The sequence below is a fragment of the Bombus vancouverensis genome, chromosome 1 (genome assembly GCF_051014615.1).
Source record: "Bombus vancouverensis nearcticus chromosome 1, iyBomVanc1_principal, whole genome shotgun sequence".
Taxonomy (NCBI): Eukaryota; Metazoa; Arthropoda; class Insecta; order Hymenoptera; family Apidae; genus Bombus; species Bombus vancouverensis.
The window spans coordinates 6,615,551-6,640,212 of NC_134911.1; the positions used below are offsets into that span (position 1 = coordinate 6,615,551).

Genomic DNA, 24,662 nt, shown 5'->3' on the forward strand with positions numbered 1-24,662 from the left:
CCAACAACGGAATATGACAGACCTGGACACGGATTTGACGTGCGAAGCTCCGTAAAAAAATGGTACATTACGACTTAATTCTGTGCCGTTTTTTGTTTACAGCAATGATCTAACGCGATGGAAACGGAGGGCATAGAATGTCGTGATTATTTTGCGAAAGTGTTCAGCAACAAAGAGGAATTCCCAGATAAAGAGATAAGTATCCATGGGAATACATCAATGAGCCGAGCGTAATGTCGTGAATGGAGGCGCGATCGTGGTGGTTTCCATTCGGTTCTCGTTGATTCATGACACGCGTTGAAATGACGTAGACGTTAAATGCGTTCGACGCGCGTACGATGCAAATCCGCACGTACACCCGTCGCATACGTAAAAAAACTGCTAGTTACACATAATCTATATCTACGAATCTTACGAATCAATCAGCAAAGTGTAATTCGCGATTTATTTCAGTGTCATCCCTTGCGGGTACGTCTTACGTTCTCCTTCCCAAAAATTACAACACGGGGCATACCACGATTCGATGTGTTGCTCCCCCGAATCTCGTTCGAAATCTAAAAATAGAATGGCGAAGGGTGTTCTCGAAAGGAATACGGTTTCTTTTTCGTTCTTTATTCGGCAGTTCGAACACCAAAGATCGACCGGATACAGATTCGAAACCACCGGCAAGAACGGAGAGAACGAAAGGAAAAAAAAGAAACGAAGGGGAGAGAAAGAGGAAGGAGAAGAAAAGATTCACGGAGGAGTGTTGTATTCTCCACCTCGCCGGGTCTTGTGTTCCACCGACGGGACCAGCAGCGGCAAACTCGTTACGAAATAGTCCCTAAGACGGGGTGACTAATTGCTAAGCGGCTTGTAAAAATTCGCAGGACAGTCTGTCGACATCGTGGCGCGGCCGTCTCATCGTCGCGCCGTTATACTTTTTGCCCATGCACGGTCGACTAGAGAAGAGAACAACTTGTAAGAGGGAGAGGGATCGAGCGATGGGGAAAAGTGGTGGGAACGACAAAGATAGAGAGGGGGCTGCGGTGACGACGGAGCGCGAAGGGGGTGTGGTGGGGGGTGGGGCGCGCAATGGGAGTGGTAGGGGGAACCGGCGAGAGAAGCGTGAGCGTGTGAGGCCTTAAGGTGAGAAAAGAAAAATGGCGAAGAGAGGCCGAGGCTGCGTCGTCTCGCGTTCGAAGGCGAGAGGGGACGACGCTTTCGCAGATTCCACGTGAGATACCTGCGGCATTCTTCGTTCTGCAGCAGGGCATTAAGCCGGATGCACATTCGTCGTGGACGACGCTCGGTGAATTCATTTCCAGGAAAAATATCTTCCGCCACGAAACGAATTTTACGGCAGATTTTGTTCGCGAACAGACCGCCGGAGAGCGGTTTCTTTCTTTCTCTCCCCTGTACTATTTTTCTCCTTCTATCCTTGTTCCTCTTGATGCGTGAAACGGAGGACACGGAGACGCGTGATGTTTTTATTATTATTTTTCTTGTCGTTTTTCGAGGACCGCCTCGGAACCGAGCTACGGCAATAAAACATCTAATCCGACGATAAACCGCGCAGTGATTCTTCCCCGCGACGACGTTTACGCGTCTCTGACACGTTTCGTGCGCGCCGCTGATGCGCACCGAATCGAAGGTAATCCCTCGCGCGCTTGCATCTCTCGCGTCTGATTGGTTGACACTTGACTTCGGACCATGAGATGGTTAAGGAAAAGCTTGCGATTCGGGTCGCCTTTATTTCCTAATTTCTTCATTTTCTAATTACTTTATTTGTATTACAGAAACAAAAAAATAAAAAAAAAAAAAATAGAAACGTGGAACATAGAAAAATTAAAAATCTTCACATTTTCAAAGATATGTATAAAAAAGGATGTTTTAAGAAAATCATTACGTGATACAAAGAAGGATTGTAATACTCGCAAAGAATTTCCTATTTTGCAAATAATTATCGAAGATGATTCACGAAGAATCGTGTCATTGTCAACAAGAATACTCGAGCTGATTACATCATACACGCATAGGAATTAATTTTGTAGCTCTCCATTATATCTTGAATGTTTTTCGGTAGCCACTTCATTAAATAGACACATTGACTTCGACCCTGATACGATCCTCGAAATAAAACTGTAAGGTGCAACTAATACTATAAAGATTTATATTCGTCATCTTTACATCTAATCTAATACACTGATGCCTGCATTAAAACCAAAAAGTGCAACATTTAACCTAACCTATCAAATCTTTTATCACTATTTTCTATCTCTACTATTTCATTCGTGATTTACCGTAAAAATTGTTCATTTTAAAATCGAAAGACAACAAGAAAGATACGAAGAAAGTTTTTGCCAGTATCAGCGAAGAAATTTAATGTACGATGGAATAAAAATAGTGCGAATTGAGATTCCGATCGAGGTGCAGTCGAAGATCAAAACCACAGATAGCGAGGAGAAAAGACAGGCGATGCTGGAGTGCCAGTGGCGCACAAAAGGACACGAAATGATTTATTTCAATGCCCTATCGTGGCCGGCTGGAGCGTATCGCCCACGGTGGCGTTCGAGAGAGGATCATTTGCGCGGGACCACACGCCGAATGAAACAAGAAGAAGTTCAATTACTTCGTGGAATCATCGAAGATTCCTTTGCGGCGTTTTTAATCGAATTCTGGATTTGTCAAATTTTTAGAAATTAGAATATGAAAGAGCAATTAAAAAAGACAAGTGCATCAGTATTATAGGAAAAGTGATCATAAGGTTGATAAAACAGATAAATATGGAGACGGTACAAGACAAAAACGCGTGATAAAGATAGAAGAGATAAAAGAAATGATGAGAAAGAGATACAGAGGTAAAATGATAAAGAAAAAGGGAAAAGATGAGAGGATGATAAATGAGATCAAACTAAAGAAGGTGATTAAAAAATGATAAAATTCACAGCTACAGAATTGACGGAGCGTGGAGAAAAGATGAACAACGACAGACGAAAATGATGAAGATGGGAAGAGAAAAGAAACAGAAAACAAGATAGAAAAAAGATGGAAGAAGGAGAAAAATAGATAGGTGTAAAAGGATCACCTGACCGACAACTATTCACAGCATACGGCTATGACAAATCTAATAGATTCCTTGGCGACTTCGGGTGGCCCACAAGAAGAACCACAAGATGCAACGAGAACAAGAAAAAGGAATGAACGTGTAAGAGAGAAGAGTATATCTATTCAACGCTCGATGAACGGATGTAACGTTTCGTAGTTCGTAGACCCTTCTGCTGTCTGTTCTAACAATGATATCCCTTTTCGTAACCGGGTATGGACGAGGACCGAGAAATAAGGTTAAGTCCCGCCGGTGCTCACCTATAACGCGCTGGAGACACACAATGCTCATTGTCAACTCGTCGTGGAATGTGGGGAGCGAGGTATGTATTGTCGGTGCACGCCAAATGTAGATGCCTCTTTTCGACTGGTAACAACATTCACGTTGAACACTATTTGATCCTTTCCGCTTTTGCCACTGTTATGGCTTATCTTTTTTTATCGTGGATAGGTTATATCAATGCACACGTTTGAAAGCAAAAATGTTTGTGCGTATGATAAACAAATTAATTTTGATAGATTTTTGTAGATTTTATAGATTATAGGATCATGAATCATAGAAGTATTTTTATGGATTATATTTATTATAACTATGGATTATATTTACTAGTAGTAACTATACTACTGGACTTTGCAATTACTTTCCATTTTTGAAGAGTGTCATAAGAAGGTTGAAACAAATGGAAAGAATTATTTTTACAAAATTTGGAATTGTTTAAGAGAGTAAAATAATGATAATAGTAATAGTAAACTAGTTACCAAAATATTAAATTCATTAGGTTTGCCAAGTTAAAGGTATGTGTTGAAAGAGAAAGCTCTAAATATTCAATATTAAAGTAGATATCCAAAAGGGAGCATAATATTAATAGACAAAGTTTCATGACATCAATAAGGGGTTTTCACAAAATGCACGAGGCGAAATTAATATGACATTAATACCCTTCTGCCTTTGCTGAAGGCTCAGTAGGCGAGCCAGATCGGCTACACCATCGATATTTTATTGGACACTGACTGAGAAGTATAAAACACCATTTAGATTCAGTGGACTCTATGTACACGTGAAGCAATGCACGTTTATACATCGAATAAAATGTTTCTGTGAGATTAGCTATGTTACGAAAGCGATCAATTCCAAAGCCTGTTGCCTGTTCCTCCTTTCTAACCTATCCGCCAATGTAATTTCATAAGGAGTATGCTTTATGCATTTTTAAGCGATGTTACGAGTCTTTGAAAATTCCAAACACTATGAAAAGCGATACGCACGAATGGGAGAAAAGAAAATGAACCGGCCAGACCAAGGATACTGTTATACTACTGAACAAATAGAGCACTACTACTATTTCAATTATATTTCATTTACTACTGTAAAATACAAGAATTAATGATTAGGAAAGTATTTTAGATGATGTTTAAAGCATGTTTTTAGTGGAAAGCTATTTAGAATTGGAGATTTATATGGTTGATAAATAGTAATTTCTATATTTTATAGGTTATGGTTTGGACCAAGTTTGAATATACATAAGTAGTTTCAATGACATAGGAAAGTCTCAACGATGATCAAATATTAAAGTTTATATATATTCTCTGGGGAAACAGACTCCTGAGAAGAGAAATGCCTATAACACCAATTAAGGATAACAGTTTACTTATAATTAATAATAATAAAAAATAATGGCTAAATGTAATACGTAAAATTAGTCCATGTAGAAAGTTTAATCTCAGCAGTTGGTATACATGCTTTGCTGCTTTCAATTGTTTCGTCATTTCGTTGATCACGTGGAAGTAAATATGGTTCGTGACAAGTTAAAAAATTCTTTTCTCTTTTACAAGTTTAAACTTGGATATAGAGCAGCAAATGTAGCAAAACGCATTTATAATGTATGTAGACAAGGTGCTGTTGCATCTCAACATCTGTTTCGTAAGTTTGAACGCATATACTCATTCAATTTCTCATTTTCGATGACAAATGGACTTTGTGAACTTGGCTCGTCATCTAACGATACATTTCCTTCTTTGAACCGTTTAAACCATTTTTGTGCTGTCTTCTCCCTAACAACACCTTCCCTACGTATACTACAAATGCATCTTGCTACATTTGCTGCTGTATATCCAAATCTAAACACGTAAAAGAAGAAAGAACGAATTTCTAACTGCTAGCTATCTATGTTTACTGCCACGCGACAACGACATGTTAAAACAATTGAAAATAGCAAAGCATGTATACCAACTACGAAGATTAAACTTTCCGCTGAAACCAATTTCATACATTACATTGATCAATTACTGCACGAAATTCGATTTGTTGTTATTATTAACGAATAAACCCCACGACCTTTTTTCGATACTTAATAGAATTATAATAAAATGAATATAATTTTATATTTGCTAGGTATTTGGTATACTTACTGTATTCTATTTCTTTGAGATTCTAATTTAGAATTTAATTTTTTAGACTGAAGACTAAAAAGGAAACACCCAACAGATCTCACAAAGGACATAACCTAACATACAAACACTCACCACACTAAAGAAATAAATCAATCAAATTCGAAGATGGTATCCCACTGTGGGTAGCCATCCACATGTTATATTATTACACCACTAAGCTATAATATTTTACCAAATGTCCTACTGGACAAATTGTAAAATGTAAATAAATAAATAAATAAAAAAAAAATTTTTTTAGACTCTCATACTTTATTTCTGGTTTAAATTCTACATTACTTAGAGCTTTAAACTAAGATGTAACAATACCTTAGAGATTACTGTGCTTTTAATTAATCAGTAGAGAAAATGTAAGATGCTATCTATAATTCCAGCTGTAATTACATCAGTTGCCACTGTTAATTAATCCTTTAATTTGAAACCTGACTATAGCTTAAATGCTCCTATGCCCTAATCTTTGTTTAATCTTGGTAAAAAAAACATAGGATATAGGCGTAGTTGCAGTAATTGTTATTAAAGTTTGATGCTTTAATTTAAGATCATATATCTTAGAAAACATTTTTGTCTTTGGTCTAAATTCTATAGGAAAACATAGTGTTATAGATGACTTATAGATAATTTCATAAATTGCTATTGATATTTAGTAGTTCAATTTAGATATAAGAGCTGTAGTATGAAGATTCCACTATATCTGAAAGATCTTTCACAGGGGAAAAAATAGCGCTAGTAAAATTATTTCATCGACCATAAATATTTATCTGAATCCGGGCCAACAGCAACATACACGATTTCGTGCATCGCTGTCGCAGATCGTAGATCAAGCGGCCGAGATATGGCGAATTGATCGTGCACGTCGTCTACGGACAATAATAAACGTCGGTTTAGCAATATTTGTCTGTCGACGCGCGTTCCTCTGCGTCTAAGTGCCGCCTTTTTCTCAAAATTCTCTTCTCGATCTCGCCCGCGACCTCTTTTCAAAAATATAAATTTTAATTGACGCACGACAAAATGAACGACATTGAAATCGGACATTGAAATCGTAACTAAAATTTCGTTCAAGTAAATGGACTTCCATATAAACGAAGTTCTATTGCATTCATCAAACTCATAAAACTGTCAAAATTTTATTAGAAATTTTCAAGCCTTTATATAGGACTAAACCTATATGAATACGCATAACAATGTGTTTCAAACAAATAATAATAACTAGACTGCGGATGTTTACACAGATTTATATTTTTGTTAAGAGAATGAAAGAAATAACCTATAATAATTGACTTCTATATAACGATTATTACACTTCGGATATTTAGTCTTACGCGTTATGTACGCATCTTGCGCATTTTAGCATCTTTAAATTTCCCATAAATGCGTAAACATCCATAGTTTAGTAATACAATTTCATCGCGTCTATTCTATTAACAATTTCATCCATTTACACTTACCCCAAAGTAGCAGGCACCATCTGCAGGAAGACCTAGCAACAAAACATCACCAGCGCCATTTAGATCCCACGACGCGCCATAATTTCCTTTTCACCACTTCTATCTTCATCTCACATCAATTCTCTTCCATCCAAGAGACCGTATAATGGAACGCGTTAAATCGAGCGAATCACGAGCTCGCCGTATACAAAAGGCGAGCCGGGGTACCGGGTGATTAATTTCGTCCGACAATTAACAAGTCCCCCGAGAAACGGGCACGCGCGTGAAAAGGCCGAGGGGAGCGGGTGGAGACCGGAGCCAGAATTCAACCCTCGAAACGAAGCTTCGAGGAGGCCATTTTTTGAATGGGAATTGAAACGAGGCCGGCCACCCTACGATTGTAGTCGTCGTGAAGGAAACGGAACAGAGAAGGGTACAAAAGGAGCGAAATCTTTCGGGTCTGTACGTCTGCAGGACGAACGGTTTCGCGCAGCACCATTAATCTCCGAGACAATAGTCGCTTCTACGAAAAACTGAACTGCGGGCCCCGTAGGTTCGATGAATAAAGTTACCATTACTAAGGTAATGTAAGAAAGTAAACGACGGTAGTTTTACCTGGACCAAACTTTTGATGGTTACTTTTGGGTAGCTATGGAATGAAGATAATCCGGATGCCGAGTGCGGAAGCACGTTTAGTACGTTCAATGCTACGATGGGTGTTCTTTGTTGATTCAGTATTCAGTAAGTAATGCTGTTAAATGGTTATACGTATTTCAATTTTTAATAGAGTGCCTTAAGGAAGATAAGTAACCTAACGGATACTGTGTTGAGATAAGTATTATTGTTTAAACAAAAAATAACATTGGCCAATAAAGAATGTAGGTTGGACAATAGCATTTTAGTAGAACCGAATGTGTTAATGTGAAGTATACATAGTAGAACTTTTTTGTATTTGATATATTGTATATTTGTAACACATTTCCTTCTTTTAAGTCTTATCTACAGACTATGAGAGGGCTCTGAGATTTCATTTCATTACCATAATCCAGAAAAAGCTTTCATAAGAACCTCTACTATATGTAAACTGATAGAGAAAAAGAAAGAAAAGAGAGAGAGAGAATCGAAACGGTCGTCCTGCGACTGCAATGCAATTTAAATGAACCTGCGTTCAGGCGTGGACAGCATGAGGGAACACGAGTGTATACGCGATTTTACAGCGCGCCACGAGGTGTAAATAATGTCCAGCCGCTCGGTACCGAGAGGCTCGGTAGAGACCTCGTGATCCGAAACGGTTTACGACCTTCCGGCGCCTCGGTCGAGACACCTGCCCGCACACCTCTGCCCAACCACAACGCGATACACGCTGGCGATTCTTGAAAATACTTCCTCCCCCTCCCCTGAACGTTCGTTCATTCAGGTAAACAGTATGGTCGGTGAATGCCGACGGTGAATGTTCCATCATCGGTCCTTTATCGCAATGCGTCGTGGAATCTGGAATTTTTCAGACGTTAACATGCTTATGCATTTTGTACTGGATGAATGAGTGTTGGTAATAAGAATGAAAATTAAATGAGTTTCAAGGATCTAAGGTTAAAGAGTGCGCGTCTGTGAATGAAGGGTGTATTAACTGTAATGTATATAACCAGGTGTCCATTAATATGTTTCTTTTACCAAGTTTTTTATTTTCTAGAGAAAATATAAAATAATTTCGAATCCTCATCTTTTGGGTATTAACATGAAACGATCGAAGTTCATGCAAAAGTTTCCACTATTAAAACTTCAAACTTATCAAATAACTAGCACTTTGAATAATGTTTAAATGAATTAATCATTGACTAATGCAATCCTTTAATGTTACATTATTGGTAGCAATGGTAGGTAATTTGGTTAATAGTTCTTTAAACTGTGAGACCGAAAATGAAATGAAAACTGCAAAATACACATATGCACCTTCTGCAGACGTACATATATCGTTCTTCGTGTACAGAAATATATTAAATAGTAATGTTTTGAAAAGAACACAAACACGTGTAGGTAACCGCGCCGCGATTGACATTCCTCTCACAGCGCCGTCTGAATGATTTATCGGTGGAATTCGCGCGCACTTCTCGAAAATACAGACGCAAAGGGACCGCGATCGGGCGCAGTCGCTCTGCGTGTTTCTGTTTTGACCGAGAGCGGCTGCATCCGCTCCACTGCAATAAGTCGTCGGTGCGCCTTGGATCCAAGCCAGTTACGCAAATTTCTGAAATCGAACCCGGCCCCAGACGGACAAAGGGCCCTCTACCAGTGAATTTAAACAAACAGGAAACGACAACTCCGATTGTTTGCTTTAGCGTGACGTAATTACCAAATAATAGACGTTAAATTGCCTTCGTGGATTAATAAGTGAGGTTAGGATAAATGATGGTTTGACAATGGTTCATTGCATATGATAGATGTCTATAATGACCACTTAAAAGATACAAGCATACTTTTGAATAAATATTATGCTTTCCTTAAAGTTTAATTCTATAGGAAGTTTCTTAAACGATAGTTGATGCATTATGCAGTAGATCACAATGTATGTCTACTATGGTTCAATAGAAAATATTTTTCTGTGATTTTATGAATAATAGTTGAATAACTAACTACTGATTGATAAACTGTAGATGTTTATCAAAAGTAATTAGTTATTATTGAAAGTAAGTAATTGAAGATTTGTTTCAGCATCTAATATAATATATTCTTGCAAATTATGTATATGCATTTCATATATTTTTGTACATTCATGTTACCCATAAATATTTGCAGTCTATTGAATAATATTGGCAATTTACTTTTCTGTAGTTGCGTAGTTTGTGTTAATTAAAAGAAATGTTTTATCATGTAAAAATAAATTTTTTTCGTTTCCTTTACTATTTAAGAATCTAACCTGTTGATTTGTCGGACGACACGATGAACGCTATCCGACAACGGAACAACGACACGATGAGAACACGCTTGAATCCGATTAAATACGTTCCCCGCGTAAAACCAATCGACCATTAACCCTGTCGATCTCATTTTATACGCTGTCATGAACCCAGGGCGACGCGACGCGACGATAGGACAACAAACAAGTGGATCAGCTGTCGCTTATTATGTATTCCTGCAGCTCATCAGGATCGACCGATTTCGAGACCAAAATGATTTATTATTGTTCATGGCCGATCTATTCACAGCCTCGCGAATCTTTAGTCACAACGGAACGAGGGCGGCGCCACGATCACTTATATGTATTTCGGGGATATCTCGCGGTCGTAATAACCGTAAGGCAAACTTCAATCTCTTCCAAGGACTCGCAATGATAAATCTGTGTGTTGGATATTCCGAAAATTCCCTACCAAAAAAATAATCTACGCGTAAAAATATAACGAAGAGAAGTCATCTCGGTCCAAAATGTGGTTAGCTCTTCGAACGAATCGATCGAACATTATGGTTAATCGATATGGATAAACAATAAATCAATCCAGAAAGTCTGCATTCAAAAGCCTCATCTCCACTGAAGTAACGTCGAGTAATTTTTTGTTACAGTTCAGCTGTTCTTTTGAAAAAGTCACCGTGTGTTGCTTCAGTGTGGATAAAATAATTCTGTAAGTTACTGTTTGTTGAAAATATTGTGGAATATATAGCAACTAAAGGCGACAAGAAATTCTTTGATGTTGCTTTAGTGGAAACGAGGTTTACAAATCATATAAAGCAAAATAAGAAAAGGTTCAATGCATATGTAAAGTATAGAACTTGAATAGGAAAAAAGTCCTCTCGGCGATAGTGTTGTTTTATTTACGACGTTCAGGCAAATTAATTACTGATAAGCGATCGGAATAAAAACAGTTGAGCGCTGTCAGCAATGAGGTCAATTAATTACGACGCCCAAGAGGAAAAATTTAAATGAACACAGACCTGACGTCGTGTCTCGTTGTCCCTGTTTCTTCTTTCTTTTTCTCATCTTCCTTCTGATCGATAGTAAACACTAGGTTTTGTCGCCGTCGCGCTAAATAACTACACGAGTCACGGCTTTCATCACCATGTAAGCTGACAACCTAACCAAAACATACGACTAGGCACCGAACAATTTTTATATGTTTACGAGGTTATGTACACTTCTCGCGTAACCCCACATACTTTCGGTTAACGATTTTTTCGTATCTCGTTTGATCACGCGGGTATCAAGTAATAACAGTGAAAACGTAAACAACGACGCAATTTAGTCCACCGTAATTGTATTGCGATCATGGTAACACCGTCAAACAACATTACCATAAACATCGATGGGAAAGCAGCGCGTGCGCCGACGTTCGTTGTCCTTGTCCCCTTCCGTACGACTTAATTAAAGGACTCGAATATGCGTAACTGGCGTCTCCGTGTGTCGCAATGATAACCTTTCGTTCGAAAATCGATGGCTAATAATGTTCGTTTATCGTTCTCAAACCGAGAATAAACGATCTCGGAGCTACGTAAAGTCGTGCGTCATAACATCAACCATAACCTCGTTCTTAGACGCGGCTCGAAGATTTTGGCGCACACTGGACCGGGCATTACCATATAGGCTTCCCAGGGGGCGTCGCTGCGGAATCTGTGTCATGTCGCGTAAACATACTACAATAATAATACACTATAAATACGCTGCACTCACTAAGAGAGAGAGAGAGCGAGAGAGAGAGAGAGAGAGAGAGAGAGAGAGGAACAAAAAGCGAAATACTCACCGTGGGATAGAGAAAAAGAACATGCATGCAGGCGCCGGCGCCGCCGGACGAGTACATTACACGCGCCAAGGAAGTATTATCCATCCCACGTATCCGACGTACTAGTATCTTCCCTCTTTTTCCTACTCGTTTCCCAACTAATCTTGCCACCTTCATTCCTCTTCCTACGTTTTCCACTCTCCCGCTTCATTTGATTCTTTCAAACACACATTCCCCGTCTCTCTCACGCTATACCTCTCTACTATCGTCATTGTGCTTTTTTTTCTTTCTTTCTCTTCCAACAACTCTTGTCTTCCTTCCTTGTTTCGCTAGCCAATCTCACCGTATCCTCCTAGTGTTTTTTTCATTTGTTGTTTGTTCGTCTTTCTCTCTTTCTCATTCGCTAGTGAATATTTATTTGTCTTACTTCCTCTTGCTCCAGGGGCGACTTACTCTCACGTTCCTCACCAAACTAACCGGATCATGGGCGCCGTCCGTTGTAACTGGCTCGGTTGAACGACCAACCGGCTCAATCTCATCTTTCTGTTTCCCCGCCCTTCTTATTTGTCCCGCAACACCCATGCCACAGGGCGACGCTCGTTAGACGTGAAATCGATCTTAATTTTACGTGGAGTCGTGAACGGCCGGCGCGAAACCGAGCCCTGCATCGCGTCGTGGCATGTCCACTTGTCACGGGTGTCTCGGCGTCGTTCGATTTAGAGATATAGTGTTAAGGCTCGTTTTTAAGAGGAGCTCAACGCGACGGGATGAAAAAGGAGACGCGATATTTATGACAGCCGCGACTCTTTTCCTTTTCTTTGCATCCATCGTCTCCCCTCCTACAACTTTCTTGCGGGGAGATCGCGTTACGTATAAATCATCGACGGAAGTAAGATATAGTGGCCGTTCGTTAAAATTTCGTTTTTGATAAACTAGTTTCCGGACAGGTCTGCCTTCACGAATTGTGAGTTTCCTTTATTCCGTTAGTTTTCTTTAACTTTTTGCAGGATTAGTGTCTAAACTCGGCAGAGAAATCTATCGTTGTAATAGATCACTCGAGAAGGGGAGAGAAAAGAAATTTCGAAGATATTTATAAGTATGTACACGTATAGTGTGTGTTTGAGAAATGAGCAGGTATGGCACATAGTGGGGGTGTTCAAGAGCAACTATCTGATTTCGATCAAACTATAATTATTGCTTTATTCAACTATATATTTTCCTGTTGTATACAATAAAATTGATATATTACAATTAACAATATTTTTTACATAATACGATAATCCCAAAATATTTCAATGATACGAACCTTTTTCTTTCTAATCTAACCTTGGGGTCTATCATTATGTGGTCATACATGTATATCATTGATATTACCATTAATCATACTCGAGGCAGCAAATTCTACTAGTAATTTCTATTGCGAACTACAACTACCTGTTTAGCTTATTGCGTCTCATGCTAGGCTCGCGTTTTTTCAGCCGAGCTGTCACCTCGTGTCTAGAATTTATCAAACTAATCCGATAAAACGATAGAAATCGAGAGCAACCAGGGCAAATTAGAACGCTGTCTCGGGCGTGCAGACATTAACTAATCTTAAGGCACTCTTTTACTAATGCATATACACATAATACGAGGTTTCTTAAAATATATTTTTATTTTTATTTTTATTTTATTTATATTTTATTTTTTCATGATAAAATCGCATTTCTCTATAGTCATAACCATCACATTGTTAGTAACGCAAGTATGAAACAAATATAGCAGCGAAAGGAAAAGAAAGCTCACAGTCCATCACAAACATCAGGCAGTCATAAGTCATAATTGACCAGCTTTCACCAACGTTCCACTCGAACAATTAATTAATCATACCTCTATATGTTTTCACATCACGATTGAAAACTTGTAATTGCTCATAACATGATTAGAGTAGAGAGTGTAGAGAGTAGAGTATGGAATCAGAATTCCTTGTCTACACATCTATTTATGTATAGGCCATAAGAGAGTGTAACTTTTTAAGATGAAACATAAAAATTAATGTCGCCTGGTGAGAAGAACTTAGAAGTCGATGGCGATTACATAAATAAATAACATAAAAGTTATAAAAAAGAAGTAGAACAGTAATTTCTTCTAAAACATATTCTATTATATTATTCTTATAGTACAAGAACCACATGAACATTATGGGACCAGCTAATTCAATGTATCATCTAATGGTCGTAGGAATAATGTTAACATCTTAATTGAAATTAAAAAGTAGCAAGCTAGTTTCTAATAAAAGAGCATCTAACTATCTTTCGAAATATTATAATCAGGCATTATGAAAGAGAACTTCAGTCATGCGAAAGAAGTATATAAGAAAACATTAAATTAAAAACTTTCTTGCTCTTCTGACGTCAGACACTGTCAACGACTTCTCCACTATGCCTCCAGTACATAAACATGAAATACACGTATGTAAATAAAGCGTTTTTAATACATATGCATAATCGTTCTATGTAAACACCCTGCGATCTCCAGCTCTACGTATACAAGGCAGAAATATTCGCCCTTCTGCATCCGCAAATATACGTTCGCGTGGATCTATTAGTTCACGGCTCTGGCCGCGCATATGCATTCGCGTATTCGCGTATGCTTCGTGTGATTTTCGCACGCGGTCTGTCGTACAGTAACGCTAGAACACTTTGAACTCCTAGTTCCGTCGCAGATCTTCTCAGAATTAGATCGATATATCCTTCGGACATAAACGATCGAACGATGTTCAAACGAATTCTGCAGGGAGACTTAACCTAAAATCACTGAACGATCGATGGTTTCCGCGGAAAGTAAACTATGAAGAAAATTAATGGGGGTAGTTGGTATCACTGATAACAAAGTACAGTTATAGTTAATTCTAAGAATGTAAACCTGTCAATATTTTTATCTAATATCTACAATTACATTGTAATAAATGGAGAATTGCTTTAGAAAGTTTTTAAATATAAAAAGTGGATTCTTTGATAAAAAATATTTTTGTTTGGTTGTTAATTAATAAATAATAAACACAAAAAATAATGCAAGTTTACAACAAAGTTTGCTAAGTCTATCTAGGTGGCGCCACGTACAAGCCCACGCGTATGCAATGATCTTTCGATACCGATTTACTCGAAAACGAAGCTTTCTATAAAATAGTACTACTCTACATCTTCGACTTATTTTTTTATATAGTATAACCTCTCACTTCTCCATGATTCCCTCTAACACGTACAAATAAGGGAATGTAAATAAACTCTCTAAAAGAGCAATCCTTTAGCGATTAATCTAATAAGTAGCGAAATAAAATTGACGATCGCAAATTCATTTCAGATGCAATTGCATCACCGAATTTCCACGTGAACTTATAAATAGAACATGCGTATAGTGACCCGTTTTAAAAGGAACTGGCTAACAACGAAACGGACGTAAGTTACGAGTTCGCGAAACGTCGTCTAAAATCGTCGTTATTGCAGTTGACTGTACGCACACGAGGTATTATTCGTCCTACACAAGCCCGGTCGTTACCGCGCCAATCCTTCCTCGCTGTTTTTGAGCCCGGATACGTTTCAGCTCTTGCTTGTGCACGTGTTTATGTAAATGTTCCCGCGTACACATCGAGTGACTTATACCTATAAGCGCATCGAAACGTTATTCACATTGCACGAACATTAAGCCCGTCGACGCTACGAAAAGTCGGAAGTTTTTGTGAACGAAAGTTATCCCTCGAAGGATCCAGTAGGGGCTCTTTGTGAGAGAGCAGGGCGCACGTGCGAGATCGATGGTTCGTAACTCTACCAACACGTACTAAAGGAATGTTGGAAGACCGCCGAGTTCGTCGTAAAGTACACAATCGAAATTGACTGGCAATATTTCAGGGACCGTCGACAAGGATTTCGCGAAGCTTCCTCCCCAAGTACTTTATCCAGTGTTTCATCTGCCTTCCAGATTCTTGTTACGGGACTAGGGACTACCGATACTCTTTCAGATTCCTCAATGAAATGCGGGATGTTTCGAGAAAACATACTTGATCGATGAGTTATTAACTATAAACTGGAATAAGAATGCTTATATATGTGTAATACAAATATGATAGTAAATTCCTCTAACTACATATATATTTTTTAAAAACTAGAAGTTGTTAGATAGTGTAAAAAAATGAGGTTAGGTCATACCAACATGAAATTGATCATTGCTTGTTTGTAATGAACAAAAATATTTAGAATAATTCCATTATGATGCAAATGGACTTAATTTTAAAGAAGCAATATCAATAATCGTCATCCAATAATACAAACGCACTTTCTAGAGACGATCACAGCACAACAGCAGAATTTATTCCCTCATCCAAATTCAGCACGTCCGAATAGATAGCCCATATCAGTAAATTTGGCTGAGCAACGTGAATTACGGGACTGTAAAATGAATTTAAGCGTGGTACGTGTGGCAAGCACATGTCGATAAATCACTACGCCTAAGTTCGATCGTGACGCGCGCGAAATTGATACCGAACTCGTAAACCTATTTCTGCTTTTTGCGCTTTTCCGCTTTTTCCATGAAAATACTTCGCTCGTAAACCGCGCGATTATAAATAGTTTACTATTTCAATGGCAACAATTAACGATCGACCAAAGTACGATGGAAAGAGCGATTTTCATCGAACGATCAACGCCGTGAAAATGTCAAAGGCAACGTGCAGCAGAGAAATATTTATTTCTCTGACGATCACCTCATTAATCGGATTTGCATGAGTGGCAATCAGGCGTCAATTAATAGCTGAATTATGCGGCATTCCTGCACGCCGTTAGAATTTACCTATATTATACACCGATCTCGCGTTATCCACCACCGATACAAGCCTTATAGTCTTTATGTAGCACGCCACCCACACGCGTGGTCATTATCGGCGCGCGAACGCGACGCGATCCAACATTTTACGGTGCATACACGTCGACAGATGGGAATGTTGGCGCCATTCTCGCGGCATTATGCCTGCACACGTACAGTGGCTCAGGAAAGTATTCCAACAGTTATAGAATCTTTTTATACATATATAATGTACTATACAAAATATCGTGAAATTTGTTTAGGACTAACGTGACTATGAATCTCGTGATTATATTGGTCAAGTCTGAACCGAATCTGAAAATGAATACATATAAAAGTTACAAAATACTTACGAGCATACACGAACAAAAGTTAACAAAGTATTTGAACAGTTAATTATTGATTGATTGACTAGTAAATCATAATACTTAGTAAGAACATTTGTAGCATATTTCTTTTTTACAAATTGAAATAGAATTTTACAAGATAAGTTAGTCGATATTTTTGTTCATTACTGTACATTCCTACATACCATGGCTGATAATGGCGAAGTAAAATTTCTAAAATCTTGTCTGCAATTTGACAACCATACGTAATCGCAATCTCCATTACGATCTCGTCGTGAAAGTCTATGGTGCATTAGATATCATTGTATTTTTTCTTAAAAGGGACGGGTTCTAGTAGAAAGTAAACATTCTGTATGAAATTTTGGCGTCATTATAATAAACTTTGAGAAAATATTCAGAAGTATGAAGTTTGCAATGGACAATTATTACTTTACATTTGGTACCAATATCTGTAATAAAATACTTTTTAAAATACTTAAGATCATATATTCAATTAATCAATTCTAATAAAAATATTTTTTTACCGAAGTAATGTATTATTTATCATAAAGATTTTATTCTACAAAATTATTCGATGAAAGGTTCATTTGACAAACTCCCACCAAGTACAAAACTCGAAAAACCATCCCCTTTGGAATCTCGCCTGGCGGCGCAACAACAATCTAGCCACGACTTGGAATAATATTTTGCCAATGTCCGAGGAAATTGATAACCTGGTGCCTCATCGAAGGAAAAACACAGACGGCCGTGTAAACTCAAACAGTTTATCGTACGGTGGATAGAGGGCCCGTGAGTTTTCAGGAGCCACATTTTTGGCAACGTCATGAAAGCGAGGAGAAGATGGCGCGTTGATCGTGAATGCGTCTCAACCGCGCGCCACAAGGAAAAAGTCTTGCCAAGCATATCTTGACAATGAAATGCATTACGCTCGAAGTTTTTATGCTCAAAGGTCGACTAAATTTCAACACGATCTAAATATAAGACGCCATCAACAACAACGATCGCACGCGCCGATAGACTTTTACATTCGATGCTAGTAAATCTGGTTTTCATCGCTTCCCCTTAGACTCAATACACACGAGCAATTCAACACCGCAGCATTTGAAAATTATAGGAGAAAAACATAAGTATAAGTATAGAAGTAAGAATTTTTACATAATTGAAAATCGAAACAACCTCTGAGGATCAAAGATCTTTCAAAAGTAGTTAATACTAGAAGGAATGAAGAAACAGTTCAGCTCCAAAACCAAATATGCATATTGACAATTTTGATAATATGGGATTTCCCTATAAAAAATTGTAAATGTGATTTATCATATTCTTTCCCCGTAGTCTGTATATACTAAGACGTTTCGTGCTATACTCTCTTTAAATTTCATGTTAAAATATTTGAGAATTGTTTCGCGGTAATACCACAAAGTGTCAAGCGACGCGCGTCGTAGCTCACGTTTCTATTAACACCTATGGCATGATGTTTTATCATGCTCTACACAAACCTATGAGTAACGTGGAAAAAACGTTTAGTTATTTAAAATTAGCATATACCCGATGGAATCTCAATTTCTGCTCGTAAAGAAAAATTTACTGAAGAAAGAGAAATTGATTAAAAAGATTCATATCCTGTCCTACATCTCTGATGCATTACGCGTACGTACACGTGATAACCTCGAAGTTGTAACGATAGCGTTGAACGTACGTACATAGTGAACAATTACCATTTACCGAAGGATTTTCGCTTACCTTGCTGTCCGTAATCGACGAACTTTTCACTTGCTATTTGTTATTCGGCGATCAACGATATATGTGGTGATTGTTGATATACGTGAAGAAGTGAGTGCGCGCGCGCGCGCGCGCGATCCGAAAGGCCGCGATGACGAGTTACGAACGCTTGGTTATTGCCGACGAGAAGCCTGGCGCCGTCTGCGAGTCGTATGTATCACAAACAGCTTCGTCTGACATTCAATACTCGTGATCGTTACTCTGCAGGTTGTTAATAATTCTAAAAATATAAAGGAACACCGGCTTCACGCTATTTCACAAATCATATCTACGTCTACATTCCAAGCGTAGTGCACGGTTACCATAAACGTAAAAGATAGGAAGTTACATACATAATAGATACTAAGATCAGTGACCCCAATTTGATCGATAACGCCATCTTTTTTTCCTAATCGTAGTTTCTGATCAAATAAAAACCAAAAGGCATACTGGAATGATTGTCGCCACATATCGATTTAAGTGTGGTATTGGTTGATCATGATGTTGATGATGAATTTTATAGTATAATTTTCTTTCATTTTTACTCGTAGGATATGCTGGCATCGTCGGAAAAGGTAGAGACATCCTGGATGTTAATTAATCACCATTTACTTTTAAAACGAAGTTAAAGAATAGTATTATATTATACTTTTATCGTGTAAAAATAATCTATGTAGGATTTTTAAGCTTTGTTTTCCTTCAGTATCTTTATATGAAATTTGAATAAATTTTCCTGCAGAAGATCTACTTTCCACTAACTTTCACCTTGTATCGCTGATATAAACGTTTCATAAAAATATTCAATTGCCATTGTAGATCGTGAATTCTAACCAATATGGATATACATTCGATTACACGTATTTCCTGTTTATTCTGAACATATCATCTATCTAAAGATCATTCCTTGAGTATATCGATATCACTTACATATATTATCTGTTCTTAAAACGTATCAATGGAAGGCGAAAAACTGATTCAATAAATTCGTATAAACGTTGTAATTGTAAGTGAGATGCTTTATTATCATATGAGTTTCAACTAAGAAACTTGATATATAAGTAAAAATAAGTGAATTTCGAACTTTAAAATGATTCATGAAAATTGAATTTTCCTTCAAGGTTGAAATGGTTTTATTTTCGTTTATTTACCAAACAAAGACTTAATGAAACCGGATTCACTCACACTCGTGCACATAATGTACATTTGAAGCTAAAAATGACAATGCACCGTATTGAGTACTTACTCATACACCGAAGATTACGCGCGCGAGAATGTCATGACACTAAGGTCATGCATATAGGAGCGATGTCATGAATGCAACTTATAAGTATTTAACCCATTTATCGTTGTTACGATGATAACACACATATATATTTATATATATAATACGTAAGTTTTTTAAATATTGGTTTTTAATTAATCTGGTCGGTAACTAAAATAACGTATCGTGATAGAATGTCAAGCAAATTAATACACGCTAAAATAAGTAAAAAAACAAAGAAACATTCATCTGTTTACAGTGCTATAGAGTTCTATGCATACATTTATAATTAATGAATTAAACACAAAATACGCAGCGGTCTAGTGTATAATTTCTTCTACGGTTGTTTGTGTTTTTTTTCAATTACATTATTTCTGTATTAATGAAGATGAATGAACGTACTGAAAAAAACAATGATTTATGATGAAAGCATATCTTATTGCATAATGAGTCGATCGTCTGTATCGGTAAAAAATCGGTATGATACATTTTAAATATTACGTCCTTTATTTTTGTTCTGACAGAGTTGGAGCTGATACTCGTTATCAGGCATGGACCTATCCTCATTAAAATTCCTTTTATCTTTAGTCGTTAAATATACACACGTTATTAAAGGTCGAAAAAATTTGCCATACGTAAGTATACTACTACATACTAAAAAAATATAATTTTTTTTTGAAAAAAAATTAAAATAAAAGTCTAGGAAACTTGTAATTTATCCATAATTAATGTATAATTAGTCGATCAAGAAAAAGAAAAGAAGAGGGAAGAGAACTTAAGTTGCTAAATGAAACATGCGGTATAGGCGGTGTGCAGTCTTTAGTAATTAAAAGGGAAAAGTAATCGTGCTTGTCTAACTGAAGTACCATCATCTGAATAAAGGGGATGCATGCAAGGCTGAGCATGAAGCGACGAGGATAGAGATGTGTTTGTTTTCGTCCAATGTAAATAATAATAATAGTTTCTATGTCATCAGCGTCCACATATGTGCGGAAATTCCTTTATCCTTGTCATTCCTTGCACAATATGCATGCACCCCGAAAAGGAGGACTTTCTATCAATTCTATTCGATAAACCAGCCAGAACAAAAACAAACTATTTTAACGGCAAATAACATATAGACTACATAAAGCACAATTACAGTATATTTCACAAATTGTTTAAACATTCATATATAATTATACGAATCTTCGCATATGACGGAAAGGCGATTTGATCAATTAGGGGAAGATTATTTTGTAAAAACAATATATTTTTAAGGACAGGAAAACATTAGGAGATTGAAGGACTTTGCGAAAATGGCTTCATCTGGCAGACTGCCATGCCAGTTTGCACTGCTGGCTTAGAAATTGCGAGGCCTATCTCTCTTTGCTGCGAGAGGTTCTTTCCTAATCATTTTTTTTTACCTTTTTTTTTTACTTTACTCCACATTTTTTCATCTCATATTTTTTCCCATTCGAATTTTTTATATCTGCATTTCCCGCCACGATCGATGCATAATTTCGGAATGTTGACAATATTCTAATTTACCTTATCAAGGTGCAATAAATAAATGATATCTCTTTTACACTGAGATATACATGGTTGACTGACTGTTAGTTTTAATCGCGAGCAGGTGAAGGAGGGTGCAATTACAACACCTGCTGATAGTCACATGCAGTAAGACAACCATTCTGCATAGTTTTGTATTGTTTTTTTACTTTTCTTTTGTCGACGTATACCACTGAAAACTTAAAAAAATAGAAACAAACTTTTGTAACTAGAAACAGTAAGTCATTGCACCGTCAGTTACCACTCACTGCATTTTTTCATGTCAACTGATGGGCCGATGTGACATTTGTAATGTAGTGGACAGAGCAACATTCTCTCATCTATTGATCACATTTTTATCATCGTATTTATATAATGTAATGTACAATATGCAGCTACATTATGATAATCAGTATGTCCAACGCATTCAAACTGACAACACCGTGGGTACTTCACTTTTTTGTTCTTAAGTTTTTTTTCCAAAGATATTCAAATTATTAATTAATCAAAGTGTATTGTATGTTTCAGAGTTAGGTACTTTAATACAATTACTTCCAAGTTTTCCACTTTTCTCGTGGTATCTCTGTGTAAAAAGTGTAACTATAATGCTAATATAATAATAATTATAATAATAAGTTGCACAAGGCAATAGTCTTGTGTGGCCGTTAGAATGTGTGCTTCCGGCCGATTTCCCCACTCCCCTCCCCCCAAAAAACTTCCTGGCACAATGACAACTTTCGACAATCTCCACCCTCCACTTCGAGATCAAAAAGATCTCGCGGTTTGCACTTAGTGTTACCTCTGTTTATATTATTATTCTTTCATGGGGGGGATAGGTGTGCAGCTGATTTTATGATGTTAATATAGCAACTGAATGTTGACAGAATAATGTTCCAATTAGCGATTGGCATTTTTGAGCTGATTAGAGAGCCAATCGAGGCCCTCGTAAAGTCCGTCTCCACTTGTGGCGCACGTTGCTTGAATGTACCAATTGCGATTACGGAGAGAGTGGAGTCCCAACTTGTCGGTAATCTCTGCTGCATTCATTGCATTTGGGAGATCCTAAAATATTAATTAGTTTATAAGTACAACCTAAAATACATAAATTATTCGTTTTATTTATTCTTTTTTAATTCCATTGATAAAGTCTATGCATTTGACATGAGTAATATATAATGTTTACATAACAAACGTTATATGCTATCAAAATACTCTATGCTCTCATATAACACAATGAAAGAGATACAACTCTGAGCATACTAGTAATTCAGGAACTATACTCACTTGTTTGTTAGCAAATATAAGAAGTACCGCATCTCTAAGTTCATCTTCTGCCAACATTCTCATCAATTCTTCACGCGCTTCACCGATACGTTCCCTATCATTACTGTCAACGACGAATATTAACCCCTGAAAATAAATTTAATCTATGAAAATAATTTTATTAGAGGTAAAGCATATTTTAAGTAAAATGTAAAATAAACTATTATGTCTGTATAGATAATAATTTTTTACACATAGAGATACAATTTAATCGTTTTCAAGATGAGAATTTAATTAATAAATTGCATACTTGTGTATTTTGAAAGTAATGTCGCCAGAGAGGTCTGATTTTGTCCTGACCACCAACGTCCCATACAGTAAAACTTATATTCTTGTATTCAACTGTTTCTACATTGAAGCCTAAAATTTACGATATTTATTTAGTAAACTATATCACTTGATACATAATATCATTTCCTGTATATATTGACATTTATATATATATATATATCGATATTTAAATAAAAGACAAATAAAAACAGAACCATATTTACCTATAGTGGGAATTGTAGTAACAATTTCCCCTAACTTTAATTTGTATAATATCGTGGTTTTACCCGCTGCATCAAGGCCTACCATTAAAATCCTCATTTCTTTTTTGCCAAAAAGGCCTTTAAATAATGTTGCAAACATATTCCCCATGATTAATGCTGATTATGTAAATACCTAGAATAATAAAACACTAGATTAATGTCCCATTTTATCATATACACAAAATAAAATTTTAAAAAATCGTAGATCGAGAAACTAGAGAAAAAACCAGATTAAATAAACTGAAGTTTTATTTGATACATATTACATAAAGCAAATCACATAAACAATCTAATTTTATTATATCACAATGAATTCTTTATTCTTCATTCTTTCATAACACTAAACAATATTTACATATGTATATACAAAATATATCTATATCTTATTCAAAGATGTGCATAAACATGTGAATGCTTAATCAAAAAATGATTAACATGGGTAAGAGCATCATTTTCCACAACATGTAATAATGAAAGTAGGACATTATCAAAACATAATTATCACGAAATTGATTTTTAAAATTAGTCGGAAAAGATATATGCCCGACATATGCAAGAACACAATGTACATACGATCAACGTGCAATAATATATATCGGGCTTAAAATTGTTTCGAAATAAATAACTTTCACAAAACGAAATCGATCGAAATAATGAAAAAATTCGAAACGCGTGTACGCGAGTACACAAAAGACACGTTTCGTGGCTGAAAAATAATATGAAAAATTATGTACGTAGACGGCGGTGATAAGAGTAGAAACATGCGTAAAGTACTCCAATACGCTGACACAAAGGCCGAAAAGCTAACCTGCACATTTACAGGCTAACACGCTTAACAGTAATCAACGAATATTTCGAACAACGTTAAATTATAGACTTTAATTAAATTGAACTGAAATAAAGAAAAAGAAAAAAAATATTATGTGTAGAAGCACGCACGAGATGCTCACGCTGCCCGCTTATTGATTCTCATTTTAATACATCGCTATGATTATCGGAGTAGCATACCGTGTTAAGGATCACTCTTTGAGCGTTTCACACTGGTGATCTTATTCACTTTTTTAAAATCGTCAACAGGCTACCTAAAACGCCAATACCGTGGTATTGCGACAAAGGCGGAAGATATTGTGCGGTTTGCGAAGCCACTGCGTACACCCGGTTGTCTGTCACCTTCGACCTACTCCCCAGCGCAAATCGTCGAAAGGTTCCCCGCTCAAAGTTCCATTATATAGAAACGTCGTCTAATTATTGAGACTCGCCCGTAATGTCACGTTGCTTGGTATAAGCCACTTGCGTTACTTACGTTTTCAGTAAAAAAGATTATATTCACGGGAAACGATAAAACATAAAACCAACACTCTCGAAAAGTACCGTATGTCAAAATGGCGGACGTGGAAAGGATTCATACCTTATGC

General features: G+C 37.0%; 2 protein-coding genes and 2 long non-coding RNA genes across 7 annotated transcripts in view; 2 read left to right on the forward strand and 2 right to left on the reverse strand.

Moving 5' to 3' along the window:
* sog (chordin short gastrulation) overlaps positions 1 to 18,712 on the reverse strand; it is a 101,103-nt gene extending 82,391 nt beyond the window's left edge. Inside the window, exons 1-3 of one of the 3 annotated variants that reach the window (XM_076625692.1) lie at positions 18,583 to 18,712; positions 7,089 to 8,444; positions 6,975 to 7,006 (exon numbers count right to left, since the gene is read on the reverse strand). In XM_076625692.1, coding sequence (XP_076481807.1) covers positions 6,975 to 7,006; positions 7,089 to 7,090 — 34 coding nt within the window. In that variant the 5' untranslated portion in view covers positions 7,091 to 8,444; positions 18,583 to 18,712. The other 2 variants (XM_076625730.1, XM_076625666.1) reach the window with 2 other exon arrangements.
* Positions 1,094 to 5,764, forward strand: LOC143305124 (uncharacterized). The gene is made up of 3 exons (XR_013061820.1): positions 1,094 to 2,840; positions 2,930 to 5,002; positions 5,537 to 5,764. It is a non-coding gene; the product is annotated as an uncharacterized LOC143305124 (long non-coding RNA).
* On the forward strand, positions 15,079 to 17,364 carry LOC143305137 (uncharacterized). The gene is made up of 2 exons (XR_013061836.1): positions 15,079 to 15,452; positions 15,547 to 17,364. It is a non-coding gene; the product is annotated as an uncharacterized LOC143305137 (long non-coding RNA).
* Positions 18,713 to 20,988: 2,276 nt separating the features above from the next.
* Arf79F (ADP-ribosylation factor 1) lies at positions 20,989 to 24,662 on the reverse strand. 2 transcript variants are annotated; one of them, XM_033341467.2, is made up of 5 exons: positions 24,551 to 24,662; positions 23,209 to 23,380; positions 22,965 to 23,074; positions 22,676 to 22,801; positions 20,989 to 22,453 (listed from the first exon to the last, which is right to left on the reverse strand). In XM_033341467.2, the coding sequence occupies exons 2-5, from the start codon at positions 23,354 to 23,356 to the stop codon at positions 22,289 to 22,291; spliced, it is 549 nt and encodes a 182-aa protein (XP_033197358.1). In that variant the 5' UTR covers positions 23,357 to 23,380; positions 24,551 to 24,662; the 3' UTR covers positions 20,989 to 22,288. The 2 variants fall into 2 exon arrangements, with proteins under 2 accessions (XP_033197358.1, XP_033197357.1); XM_033341466.2 differs by having other exon boundaries at positions 24,256 to 24,611.